The sequence below is a fragment of the Bubalus bubalis genome, chromosome 4 (assembly GCF_019923935.1).
Source record: "Bubalus bubalis isolate 160015118507 breed Murrah chromosome 4, NDDB_SH_1, whole genome shotgun sequence".
Taxonomy (NCBI): domain Eukaryota; kingdom Metazoa; phylum Chordata; class Mammalia; order Artiodactyla; family Bovidae; genus Bubalus; species Bubalus bubalis.
In genome coordinates this window covers 36,373,932-36,388,282 of record NC_059160.1, presented here as the reverse complement: position 1 = coordinate 36,388,282, position 14,351 = coordinate 36,373,932, and the positions used below count along the sequence as shown (strand labels likewise).

General features: G+C 40.8%; 1 protein-coding gene across 2 annotated transcripts in view; it reads left to right on the top strand.

Annotated features, from left to right (window-relative positions):
- The window catches only part of ITPR2 (inositol 1,4,5-trisphosphate receptor type 2), a 589,849-nt gene that overhangs the window by 493,301 nt on the left and 82,197 nt on the right, over positions 1–14,351 (top strand). For both annotated transcript variants that reach the window (XM_025285009.3, XM_025285008.3), the window contains one exon: positions 3,777–3,869. In XM_025285009.3, the coding sequence (XP_025140794.1) occupies positions 3,777–3,869 (93 nt within the window). The remainder of the gene's footprint in view (positions 1–3,776; positions 3,870–14,351) is intronic.

The following is a 14,351-nucleotide window of genomic DNA, read 5'->3' as shown; positions in this document are numbered from 1 at the left end:
TTGTCTGACTGGTTAGCCATGCCCCATTTATACTCACTGTGATTCTTGGGATGTGATGGGTGATTCTTTCTGTCTTACTTTGGATTTTTTATTTATTATGTTCCCTGATGATTTCTTTTTTCCCTTTTGCCTACATTTGTTGTTTTGGTTAAATTTCATTCTTCCTCTAGTTTCACTCTCCTGTTTTGCTAGATGGACATCATAGTTACTGCATTTTGCTAACAGTTTCTCTGGGTGATTCCACTGCCTGTGGATTGCAGGGAAGGGAAGCCCCAGAATGACATTCTCTTTCTTCAAACCATCAAATTTAAAAGCAGGATTGATTGAATTAGTGGTGCTTTTAAAATATGGGATAATTAAATGGCATTTAAATCTATTAGAGTCTAAGTGATCAAAGCGTAGAATAGAAACATCATATACATAAGTTGAAAGTTATTAAACTTGAGACTGAATTTCAGACCTAGGTAGTTGTCTTTGTTCACAGCCATATCGTACATTTTCTGCTATGACCTTTCTTGTTCTTCCTTAAATGTTTCTTTATCCAGAGATTTACGGGTATAAATATTTATAGAAAAGCTCATCTATACAAATACACCCAAAACTCCACTTGTACTAAACTGTGAATTCCTATTCTCAAAATCTTTGTCTTAAGTATTTACTAGGCTTAATCATATTGATTTGTTCAATACAGAGTAAGTCTGACCCTTGAGTGAAGTTGTTCTGTCGTGTCCGACTCTTTGTGACACTGTGGACTGTAGCCCACCAGGCTCCTCTGTCCATGGGATTCTCCAGGCAAGAATACTGGAGTGGGTAGCCATTTCCTTCTCCAGGGGATCTTCCCAACCGAGGGATCGAACCCAGGTCTCCCGCATTGCAGGCAGATACTTTAACCTCTGAGCAACCAGGGAAGTCCAGGAAGCCTGACCCTTGGGCATCATAATTTCTGAATTCAAATGTATATAGTCATTATTGTTTTATGAATCTTGTAGTAAATAATTTTAATTGTGTTGTTTTAAAAGTAGGTTAGTGTCATTATATTATGGATATATTTTCCTTAGAAATATTGTATTTTAAAAGTCTTTTTTTTTTTACAAAATAAGTAGAACTGAAATTAAAATGTCAAGATCGTCACTGAAAATATTTATGCGTTTATATGAAAACTGTTAAATAAAGCATTTGTAAATGCTATGCAAATCTAGCACTCAAAACCAGCTAACAAAGTTAAACTTTTGATTCTTCAAAGACTGAGAGCTTTTTGTTTCATAGAGAGTGTGTGTATGTGATACCATTTCCTTGGAAAATCACTCATATTTACGTTGTTGTTCATTGTTCAGTCGCTCTGTCATGTCCAACTCTTTGCGACCCCATGGACTGCAGCACGCCAGGCTTCCCTGTCCTTCACTAACTCCCAAAGTTTGCTCAAAATCATGTCCTTTGAATTGGTGATGCCATCCAACCATCTTATCTTCTGTCTCCCCCTTCTCCTCCTGCCCGCAATCTTTCCCAGCACCAGGGTCTTTTCCAGTGAGTCAGTTCTTCGCATCAGGTGGCCAGCATTGGAGCTTTGGCTTAATTTCTAATTCTATATATTATGGCTGTTGATACATAGCATAAAGTTTATCCTTTCAGTTGTTGAACACTATTTTCTCCCAGAGTTGAGTGAAATTGTCAAAGATACACATCTGGAGGGCAAGTGAAATTGGGAGTATATAAATACACAACCCTTCAGGGAAAGTGAAGAGTCAGGGAGCAAAGAGGAGGTTGAGATTCTAGAGTGAATGACAGGAGCATCACAGGCACGTGGGAGAACAGGGGACCGATAATTTGCCAATGGCCTTGGGAATTCAGCACAATGCAGATCCCACCTTTGGCACCAGTAGAATCTGACTCTGTAGATGTAGGAGGCTCCATCTGACAGTGTTCAGGGGAATCCATGTGTTAGGTGAGCCCAAGGAGTTGGAGAGAAGGTGGTGTTGCCAGGTGGAGGGTCCAGAGTCTCCCCTGCCATCCCTTTTCCGCCTCCTCAGTGCTGGCTTCCTGTCTCTCACCCTCCTTTCCTCTTCCCAGAAAACTGTAGAAACCTCCCAGATGGCTTCAGATGGCATCCTCTCTTCTGCTCGTCCATGTCATTCATTCCAACCATGGCTCTGGTTCTGTGTCTTATGGGTTCAGAACCTTGCTGGATCCTGGGCTGGCTGTAGAATGCTTTGTTTAAAATCCTTAGCCTGGAAGCTCTGCCTCGTCTGTGCCTTTGCTGTGCCCCTTTTCATAACAACTTGTTCCCGGAACTGCAACCTTTGCTCTCTACCTATGTAAATCCTGTCTCCTCGAGATGGATCTTTTTCTGAAAAGCTTTGTATTTTCCTTTCTAGAATTCCCTTCTCCCTCTCCTGATGTACTCCTTCACTTCACCTGTACTTTACTTCCTTTATTCAGCTATAACTATGTATGTCTCTGTGTTCCCTAATGGATTGTGGGTTCTTCAAGGCCCCAACTCTGAGCCCTCAGAGCCTAGCACAAAGTGAGTAAATATTTACTAATTTAAGGGAATGGCTATAAGGGACACTCAAGAACCTCACCTCTCTTTCTCTGACCACCTGACTCACGCTACACCAGTGATATACCTGCCAAGCTGCCCCAGTCAGGGTGCGGGGAGAGACAGAGGTGAAATCGGCAACCTCCTTCCTCATAGACCCCAGCTCTCTCATCTCCAGGGCTTGTGTCAGCAGCAAACCCAGGCCTAGTCCCTCTCCTCATCACATGACCAAACTCCAGCCACCATTCTCCATTTCCACCCTCTCCTCATTAAACAACCAGGCTAACCTTGGGGGGGTGCTGCCCTGAAATGCACTTGAATATTTTTTTAGTGTATAAAAATGAACGGATGGAAGAGGAAATGGCAGCCCACTCCAGCATTCTCACCTGGGAAATCCCCTGGACAGAGGAGCCTGGCAGGCTACAGTCCATGGGGTCACAAAGAGTTAGACACAACTTAATGGTTAAACAACCAAGAAGACAATAAATGAAATGTGCTTAAAGGAAAAAAAAAAAAAGTGAACCAAATCCTCTCCCTGTATCTTCTGGACTTTCCTTGATAGCTTCATGTAATAAATGGGTTTGAGAGGAATGAACCTCTTCACTTTGTTACTAACAGCAAACTATGTGAAACTTTTTTATATGGAGAAGAAGGTTGCTATTTTCTGTTACATCTGGGCCAGGAAGGTAGGTGGTAAGCCAGCAAGCAGATGGATCCTTGGGGACTAAGGACGAAAAGGAAGATCCGGAAAGGGATCTGGCAGATGATTCTCGCTTCCTTGAGATGCTTTATGCCCTGTGCCCAGGAGCCCACATTTTACGGTTAGAGCTGCCACCTCCAGCCATGGGCATCAGTGGCTGAGAGCTCATGGGGGTGCCAACAACCCTGGGGGACCGTGTTGCTGGCATTTCCAAGTCACAGCCCTGAATGCATTTGGCCACGGGAAACTTGTTATACAGGGTGATTAGCGCCTACAGAATTATTAATACTTTATCTCAGCCACTTTAAAAAGACAGAAAAGGCTTTTAGTGGGTTGGTCCAAGAACCTATTCTTTATTTATAAAATTGCTTCAGTAGGCAAAACTGTATTCAGAGTTCCACACTAACTTAACCAAAACCTTTAGGAAGGCAGCTAATTTGGAGTAATAGTGCCTTTTATGTGTGTGCCTTTGTAATTTATGCTCACTTCTTGTCACTTGTATATTCATCTCTTTACCATGTCTCTGCTGTGTGTTCTCAGGTAGCAATGCGGTTCCTACGATGACTTTAACTTCAATCCTGAGTACGTGCGAAAAGGACAACTGCTCACCCACAATACCAGCTTCAAATACAGGTTTGTAAAAGGGGCTCCAGGACAGCACGAACTCAATGATTCTGAAGTTATGTTTAGTTGATTAAAGTTATTACAGCTTGAGGCTTCCCTGATGGCTCAGTCGGTTAAGAATTCACCTGCAATGCAGGAGACCAGGGTTCAACCCCAGGGTTGGGAAGATTCCCCTGAAGTTAGAAAGTTGCTCTGAAAATTTCATGGTGAGTTGAAATAGAATGGAGGTTAAAAGAACCTAAAAGTTTCAAACTAGAGAAAGGATTCTCATATCCAACATTTTGTATTCTCACCCTGTTCTTTATATCAATTCTAATCATGAGAATTTTTCAGATTTACTCTGTGGTACAGACTGCTAAAAATGCTGTTACTATATTGCAAAACCATACTGCACTAAGCAAGACCCTTTCCACTGTTTAGCCTTTCACTAAGAGTGTATTACCTTTAACAAAAGAATCCATCCATTAACAAAGAATGGAAAAGCATGGGTTTAGAATTCAAAAGGCTTGGTTATAATTCCTGACCTGTCGCTTTCTAGATTTAGGTCTTGGATATGTTATGTAAATTTCCTAGATTTTGTTCAGATGGCTTGTCCTAAAAGAGAGGAAGGAAGGGAGGCAGGCAGGGAGATAAGGAGGTGATAGATAGATAGATAGATAGATATGGCTTATGATATTTTCTTGCCTTCAAAGGAACAAATATAACCATACATACAAAAAAATTTTTAAACTCTAAATTGTCCTCTTAGGATGTGGCAGGAATTTGGAAACTAGGGCATATGTGAAATTTAATGAATTGTAGAAGGAATTAGTGATCTATTTCCAGAAGCAGCAGAGATTTAGGAAGTGTTTAGCTATTTCAAGAGTTCTATATATAAAAAAGGAATGGATTTAATCTCTGTGATATATACAAAAGGCAAAATCGGACTCAGAGAAAGTGAGGGAAGCAAGAGTTAAACACAGCATAAGGATGGATTTCCTCCCTTCCATCCAGAAGGACATTGTTTAGTCATAACAATAGAGGATTTTTTCCCAAGTTGCTTCTTACCATATGATGTCGGACTATTGCTTGAAGCCCAACAAAAATGAACAATCCCTTCTACTGACTGAATGTTTCATTCTCTATGACCTAAAGGGCGAGTTAAACACATTCATATGTTCCATTGTGCTTCAAAGGTGGCTCCGTCGTAAAGAATCCGCCTGCCAGTGCAGGAGATACAGGAGATGCAGGTTTGATCCCTGGGATGGGAAGATCCCCTGAAGGAGGGCAGGTACCTGGGTTGGGAAGATCCCCTGGAGGAAAGCATGGCAACTCATTCTAGTATTTGTGCCTGGAAAATCCCATGAACACAGAAGCCTGGTGGGCTACAGTCCATAGTGTCGTAAAGAGTCAGACACGGCTGAGCAAGCACGCACGTGTATGTTCCATTCCCATGTGCCAGCAGCTCTAGGCACTGTGAGCAGAGACCACTCGGACTTCTTTTCTCCCTGACCTCCTGGGTACCCAGTTCAGGCCTATAAACCACAAACCAGTTTGTTCTCTTTGTGTAGCTTTACTGTGCTCTGCAGTTTCTGAAATCCCATTACATGCCTCCTCAGGCTTGTACACCTCCAATTTCTTCATTCTTGCCTATGTATTATGGCCATGACTCGTCATGTAACACTCCAAGGCGAGAGGCTGAATGGGCTGATCATTTTCAGCATAGTGCAATTTGCAGTCACACCACACTCTTGACCCATATTTGACTGACTCTCAGTTAAAATGCTGTTCTTCAGTGGTTCAGCTATCAAGCCATAAATGCCTATTCTGTGGTCACATAATTGGGAGTTTGGGATTTCAAGTATAAAACCATGCATTTATATTTATATATTTCTGCCAACCCATAGCCCCAGGCTGTCCCAGTTTTTCCTGTGAATAGAGGAGGGGTGTCTTGACCAGATGGTCTCTAGGTTTCAGGTCCCTTCCAGTGTTCACGTGCCATGAGCTCATGGTGTCCTAATGAATTCTGATTCTGTTAAGCAGTAAATTCATTCTCTCTCGTGTCATCGTCAAGTCTGATAAGCTCTAGAACAGGGTTTAGCAAACTTGGCCCATGGGGAAATCTGAGAAAAAAACATGTCAAATGTCACTTGTTTCTGTACAGCTCTCAGGCTAGGAATGTTTGCAACTGAATTCATTGACTTTATTTATAGTCCCAAATATTGTTGTGTGTCTTTAGAATGGCATATAAATAAAATAAGAGGGAAAGTTAACTCAGCAAAAAGAGAATGAGTATTTTTAAGGACAGTCTTAAAGTTTCATATATAATATGTAGCTTTTGTTAAACTTATTTGCATTAAAGTTTTTTTTTTCCTTTAAAGAAAAAGATGCATTGGAGACTATATGTAACCCACAAGGCCTAAAATATTTGTCTTGTGGCTCTTAACAGAATAAATTTTGCCAACCTCTAGAAGATTTTCACAAAAGGTGCTAGAAATGTTACATGGAGACAATGCTAAGAACAGAGTCCTTGGCATGCAGCCACTGAAAACATACTTTCAGATTGTTGTAGGCACGTTTTGTGCATGATTCACCCACAAAGAAATCTGTCTTAAATAAACTACCATTTAGCCCATGTTCCTCTGTCTTTAAAAAAAAAAAATATGACATGAGGCTACTTCTTAATGCCTCCTTGCCAAAGCCTGGATACATAAAATCTGCCAGTATTCTCAATTTGAGGTTAGTCAGAACCCATATTGTCTTTCTCTTGATCCTGACTCCTTCCCACATTATCCTTTAAATGACATCTCTTATCTGGGGGAATCTGCATTAATCTTATTTGTCATAGTTTGCAGAGTTTATCATAATATCAAGTTCAGGTCTATAGATGTTTCTTTTCTCTTGCCATTATCCATGATTCAAAAAAATCACAGACAGCTATTTCAAAGATGTAGACCTAGTTTAAGTAGCTGGCTACATTTAAATCGCTCTTGGGATCTTTCGGCCACCTTGAACATCAATTTATTGTCTTAAGTACTTGTTACTTCTTCAATTCAACATTCTTTCTCCTTGACCGAATATGAAAACAAGTATGTTAAAAAATTTACTTTCTTGTTAGCAAAAGTATTTTAACAACATGATCTCAAGTAGAGTAACCCTATTCCTGCCTTGTTACTGTTGCTGTTCAGTTGCCAAGTCGTGTCCAGCTCTTTGTGACCTCATGGACTGTAGCATGCCACATCTCTCTATCCCTCACCATTTCTCAGTTTGCCCAAGTTCATGTCCATAGAATCAGTGATGCCATCCAACCATCTCATCCTCTGTTGCCCTCTTCTCCTTCTGCCTTCAATCTTTCCCAGCATCAGGGTCTTTTCCAATGATTGAGCTGTTTGCATCAGATAGCCTAATTATTAGAGCTTCAGTTTCAGTATCAGTCCTTCCAGTGAGTATTCAAGGTTAATTCCCTTTATGAAAAGGAAAAAAAAAATTTTTTTTCCTTTTTTAAAAAACAAATATACTGAAACAGTGGTTTTATTTTAAGAGGAAAATATTGGTTTGTCAGTAAACCAACAAAGAAACTGGTGTTCCTCCTGCCAGAGTTTGTAAAGGAGGCTGACCCAGCACAGCAGCTGAGCATCAGTGGTGCTTGTCTACCACTCAGCATCCAGAAGCTCTAAGGTGCAGTGTGAGAGCCGTGGGAGCCCACTTGCCAAGAATGAGGTCCTCCAGGTCATACATGGGTGCACACATTCCAGGATGTGGCTGTCCAGCTCTGTGCAAGTCTGCGAATTTCAGGCTTTTGACAGTTCCCCAGGCCTTGTTGTAGCTGCTCAGCCAGGTATTCTGGTGTCATTGTTTCACATATTCTCACTAATTGTAATATTTTGACCTTAACATTTAACAGAATGAAGTGTTTTTGTAAATTAGAAATTAAGCCAAATCAGTACAGATCCTCAGTCATGACAGTGATATATTAATAATTATGAAAACCTTGTGTATTCATTCATTTATCCATACAACAACATTTGTTGAGTCTCTGTTATGGGCCAGCCATTGAATAAAAGATAATCCTGGACATTATGGAATTTATAAAATAGTGAGGGAAGCAAAGTTGCAAAATATGGAACTATGTATGGTGCTATGATAGGTAATCACAAGGAGCCTGGTTGTTGACAATCAGAGAAGCCCTTCTGAGGAGGGATTATTTACACCGAGATTTGGAGGATAAAAGGGGGCCAGTCAGGCCAAGAGGAAGAAAAAGCCATCTAGACTCAGGGAACTGCATAAATGAAGGCCCTGAGGCATGTTCAAGGATAGAAAAATACTACTAACTGTCCTCATATTATAGGTAGAAACACTGAAGGACAGAGCCATTCAGTAAGATCACAGCTAGTAAATCAATTTAGATCTCTGATTCAAGGCCTGTGTTCCAACCTTCTAAATTTTATCGCCTCCTAATTAAAGGATTAATATCTACTAATTATTTATTTCCTAGCCAAAATTTAGAGATTGTTATAATTCTGCCTACCATATTGCCTTTCCCCTAAGAGTGCTTAGATTTTCTTTATGCATATTGTCTTCTGAGGCAATTTCTTAAAAAATAAATCTTCTCTCTTATGTGTTTATCAACTGGAGTTCATGCTCTCGCCTGTCCCCCTGGCCTGAGGATGCTTGGCAATGTCTGGAGACATTTCTGGTGGCCATGACTCTGGGAAGAGTCCTACTGGCATTTAGAGGGTGGGGACCAGGGATGCTACTAAATATCCTGCAATCCACAAGACAGTCCCCACAGCAAAGAATTTTCCAGCCCCACATGCCAATGTACAGTGGTAAACAATCCATCTGCCAATGCAGAAGATGCAGGGGAAGCGGGTTCAATCCCTGGGTCAGGGAGATCCTCTAGAAGAGGAAATGGCAACCCAATCCAGTATTCTTTCTTGCCTGGAAAATTCCATGGACAGAGGAGCCTGATGGCTCCAATCCATGTGGTCGCAAAGAATTGGGCACAACTGAACACAGCACAAATGTAGTATTAAGACTGAGAAACCCTGTTCTGTCATAAAGCCTGGTTGGATACTGGTTTATATTCTAGCTCTGAATGCACATGAATAAAAGATTTCCCACAATACCACTATAACCCATCACTTTTACCTACTACATTATACAGAGAACAGAACTTCCTTTTTCCCTATGGACAGATGGGGACAGTTCTTCCAGGCATAGCACCCCAGGGCCAGAGTCTCCATTTTTTTAGGCTGGACCTGAGCTAGAAGTTGTGTGGAAAGCTGGGTATGATTTTGCAAGGGAAGCTCCCAGAGTAGGGAGGAAAGAATCCTGCAGGGATTTCAGTGCCGGAGGTGTGATAGAGAGGCTGGTGGGAGATAGAGTTGGTGGCCATAGCTGTTCATCATTAGGGATCATTCCTAAATGAGTATTAAAAGCTACAGGAAAGCTTGTATTAATCTCCTTTTCCTTCTGTGCCCTTTTTACATTTGACATGGTAAGTGATGAAATCCATTTGATTGAAAATGGATTTGATCTTAGAGCCCTGGCCACCTTGCAATTTTGGCCACCTGTGTTTAACTGCAAAAGTAGAATGAAAGCTAGAACCTGGGGTTTGTTGTCCAGCATGTGTCACTTAGATTTAAAAATAACTTTGCTGTGTGTTTAAGACCAGGATGAAATTTTAATTTGCAAGCCCTAGTGTGCATTTGTGAAGGTTTTGGTTTGTCACCTAGTGGACAGCAGGTCCACATTACAAAAGACCCGGACACACACAGTAGCACGATAACAAGCCTCGCGGGGAGTGGGAGGCTGAGCTGCCAGCTCCTGGGGAAGCTCCACGAACGTGGGTAGGGTCATTGTCCCAAAGGCAGCAAATCCTCGTGGCAGCTGGCAACCAACTGTGGTTGAATAAAGAAACAAAAAACCTTTTATTTGCTGCAGACCTCCCTGACTTCCTGGACAAAAATATTCTCTTTAAAAAAAAAAACAAACTGATTTTCAAAAAAAGTAAGATTTTTTTGAGGCAAGAGCTGGACATGACTGAGCATGTGCATATGCATATTATATATATAATATGCATGTGTGGGTGTTAAAGCCTCTTCAGTAATGTCCAACTTTGTGCAACCTATGGACTGTAGCCTGCCAGTCCCCTCTGTCCATGAAATTTTCCAGGCAAGAATACTGGAGTGGGTTGCCATGCTCTCCTCCAGGGAATCCTCCTGACCTAGGAAACGAACTCACATCTCCTGCAGCTCCTGCATTGCAGGCAGATTCCTTACTCCTGAGCCACCAAGGAAGCCCTATATATGATATATATTGCAATTATTTTCTAAGTTCAAATCATTTGAATAGACAGGAAAAAGAGGACGTTAACAGATGTCCAACATCTATGGGTTATTCACATTGAATATATTCTGGTATTTTACTGTAATAAAAAAGACTGATCAATAGCAGAAACCAGTCAGTCTTTATATTGCTCTACATTTTGTCTTCCTACTGGGTGTCCAATGTTTTCAATTTTTTTCCCCTAATAGTTTTTTTAAATCAGCAATTCCATATTGAGTTGATTGTGATTAAAGTTCAAGGCCAACACACATGAAGTTCTCAGTTGTACTCATAGTTTCACATATATCTCAATGGCAATCTGTTGCTTTCTAAGAAACCATAAAAAAGAAATAATTGTTACAGCAGAAAAATGGCATTAGTATACACTCTTATTCAAGCATGTCCAGTATTAAAAAAATTTACAGACTAACACCTCAGATCAGGGGAATTATTTCAGAGTCAATAGGATATATTTTTATTTCTTTTCTCATATGAAACATTCCTATTAGGAATTTTAAAAAATCCTTCGTAATACTACTAAACTGAAAATGAGGATAATTTAAACTCATATTATTCAAGTACAGAATTTGTTGATTGTATTAAAACTATAGCTTTGCATGAGATTTGACAGCCATCTATCAATAAGAATGGTAATTATGATACCTAGAATTTATTACACCCTAAATACATGCCAAGCAGTGTTCTAAGTTACTTACATGAATATACTTAGTTCTTAAAATGTATCCACATGAAAGTCTATTTCCATTAAGTTTTCCTTTCTGCATGTAAACAACTATGTCCTCTCACTTCTTTTAGAACCATCTCTGTTTTTCATCATTCCCCCTTTGCCATCATTAGTTCGATCATTGTTCTTATAACTGAAATCTTTTCCTTATTACCATCTAGTCTCTTTTTTCTTATAAACACTTTTGGGTCTTAATTGAATTTTCTTTAGCATTCGCTTATCCCCACCCCCCCCCCCGAAAACTAATATCCTATTAATCTCTTTGCTTGTAGTACCAACTTTTTCTCTAAAAACAATTGATGTACACTCTCTCCTTCAATTTCTGAATCAACTCTCTTCTCTTCCACTATTTGCCATCTTCCTATTGTTTCCTGATGACCTAATTGTTAAATCCAGTGACCTTTTCTTCTTTCTCATTGCCTTTGACCCTTGTGTAATTTTGATGTCTTTTGTTATTCTCTTCATCTTTAAATTAGTGTCTTCCTTAATTTTGAATCACAGTACATCAGAGCTCTCTTGTCCTCTCTAGGCTTTTAAAATGTTTTCTCATTTTCATATCCCATAAACAAAGATCATCTTAGATTCTTTCCTTGTCTTCATTAAAACACAAGCATCCAATTCCTCCTCCCAAAGTTTCTGTTTCTGTGTTTAATGAGACCATCCTTTCCCAAGTGACCGCTGGCTGGAAGCTTCAGTCTGGTGCTTAACGTTGCCATCTCCTTCCTATCGAGTCCCCCTAGTTCCTGTTCTTTCATCCTTTTTATTCTCACAGCCATTACTCTAATTCAGACTCATAGCACTTCATGCCTGAATTATTGCAACTGCCTCCTAAGTGGTCTTCCTACATCTAGTCATTCTCTCTTCAGTTCACCCACTATATCACTGCTAAGACCACTTGTCAGAAATCACTGCTTTGAATAGTTTCTCCCCTACCCCAACTTAAGATCTCCACAATCCTCCATTGCCTGCCAGCTAAAATCCAAACTCTTTAGAGCTTTCAGAGAGCTCCCAGTTTATCTCCAGCCATATCTTACACTCCTCTACATACTGCTATTCATCTTTAAGCAATTTTTTTTTTTTTAACTCTGGGGCTCTCTGTCCATGCCTTGTGAAATGCCAATCTCCTGTTGTCTTACTCTATTGAATAGTCAAGGCAAACTCAGTATCTGCATTAATTAAAAGGGCTCCCCTCTCATTATCCTTATTATTAAAAGTTCTCTGTCTGTTTTGATCTCTTTGTGTCACTTGTGTGGCTTTTATCATGTGTTAATTTGTCTGGTTATTTAAGTCCATGTTTTATCTCATACTGTTTTGCCAACTAGATGGTAAATCACCTTCCTTCTGTATGAAATTCTCCAGTGCCTCCTCATAGCTTTCTGGATGAAGTTTAAACTCTTCACCTGGGTGTATGATTCTTGCAGTAATCTGGCCCCTACCTGCTTCTCTTCTTACAGCTCCCATATTCATCTGTATACCCCAAAGGCCCAGCCATTCCTGGTCTACTATGTTTTTTGGGGGGTGGGCTGCACTAGCAGCATGTTAATCTTAGTTCTGCAATCAGGAGTAGAAACCACATCCCTTCCATTGACCGTACGGAGTCTTAACCACTGAACCACTAGGGAAGTCCCAAAGCCCAGCCATCCCAATCCATGTGTCATTCCGCAAACACTCCAGATACTTTCATGCCTGTTTGCCTTTGCTCATCCCATTTTATGTGCCTGGTATGTCTTCATTCATCTTATTGGCGAAGGATGCCCCTCTTTCAGTAGTCAACCCAGGTGCCACCTTCTCTAGGATGCTGTCCCTGATGCCCCAGCCCATGAGATGCATATCTATCCTGCTTCCTTGGTACCCAGGCCTTGCCTTTGTTCATATGCTGACCTGTGTTTCCTAGAGGACCGTGAGTTTCCTGGGGGTTGCAACACTTTCATCTTCTCACCTATATTTCCAGTGCCTAGCCCAGGGGCTCTTGATGAAGTGAAATGAGGCAGGCTTGGCATGGGGAAAGCCAGCTGGTTATGTAGGTAAGTCTCCACCAGGTGGCATTTACTTAGGTGAGTTCACCATGACTCAGGGCCTGGCTCTCAGCCTGAATGCCTGGGAGCTTGGCTCAACAAATTGTGAATAGATCCATCTCATAAAGGTAGGAACTTATTATCCACACTCACAGAGCCTGCTGTGTGAAACCAGCATGCTTACGCCTAGTTGTGGAGTGAGTGGACTGGGCTTTTGCTGGCCTTGACCCTGACCCGGGCACTCTGCCTTTGTTTGCGTGTCACACAGGAAGCCAGTTCTCCTCATGTGTTGGCGGCCAATCTATTGTACTTCACAATGGCTAATCACATGAGTTGCGTGTGGATCGTACTGGCTCGCCTCCTAAAGAGCAAACAACCTCACTTCTCAATTATTGGGGAGAAATGGGCGCACTTTCCTGTAGTTTCTGTGAACTGATTAACCCACATGTAATAAGTCTTTAGTAAACACTGGTGTCGTATAATCAGGCAGTTGCTGATGAGATAAATAAATGCCACTAGATAGAAAATTATTTGAAAGTCTAACCGTGGCAAAGTAGCATAAGACATACTGCACATGATGGCACTGCTGGAAAACCATATTTCTCTTCAAAATTTCCTTTACCTCTTTTACATGTTACTAACTGTTTTCTTCACATGCTTCCTGCCATCACCACCACCAGGCACTGGACCTAACCAAGCACTTTGCACACTGAGCTTTGTCTCTGTCTTCTCTGCCTTGCTTGTCTCTTCTGCTGCTCTGACGGCTGTCACCACAAGCTTCCCCTCCTCCACATCTATTCTGTCTCCAAAAGCAGTTTCATTTCTTCTACTTTCTAAGTCAGAATATGCCTTGATGCTCACCTCTGAGGTTCACGGTCCAGCGCAGGCTCTGCCAGTATCTTCAATGCCGCATTTAGTGCTTGCCCACCTCTGACTTCCACCCTTCTCTCAAGGTGTATGTTCTGCTCTTTTTATTTTTATTTATTTTTTTGCTGTTCAAAGCAAATTTATTTATTGTTCCTAATCAACACTATTAATAAATCCGGGATTCTGTATGTTATGGATTTTTCTTAACCACTAGATAGGTCAGAATTAGAATAAATGGTGAGCAGTGGAGTATGAAAACATTTGATTTTCAAGGGAGTCATATTTTTCCATCAGTTCCACTTCAGAATATTTTACTATGTATTTTTCCCCTCGTCTTTCTGATTTTGAATTTCACTATGTAACTGATTTAAAAAAACAAATGAACTGGTATTCCACTATGGAGAATACTATGGAGGTTCCTTAAAAAACTAGGAATAAAACTATCATATGACCCAGCAATCCTACTACTGGGCATATACCCTGAGGTGTATGTTTTAGAAAGAAACAACTCTGAGTAAAGGGAAAATACCAGATCTGCCATCCATGTGATGTTAA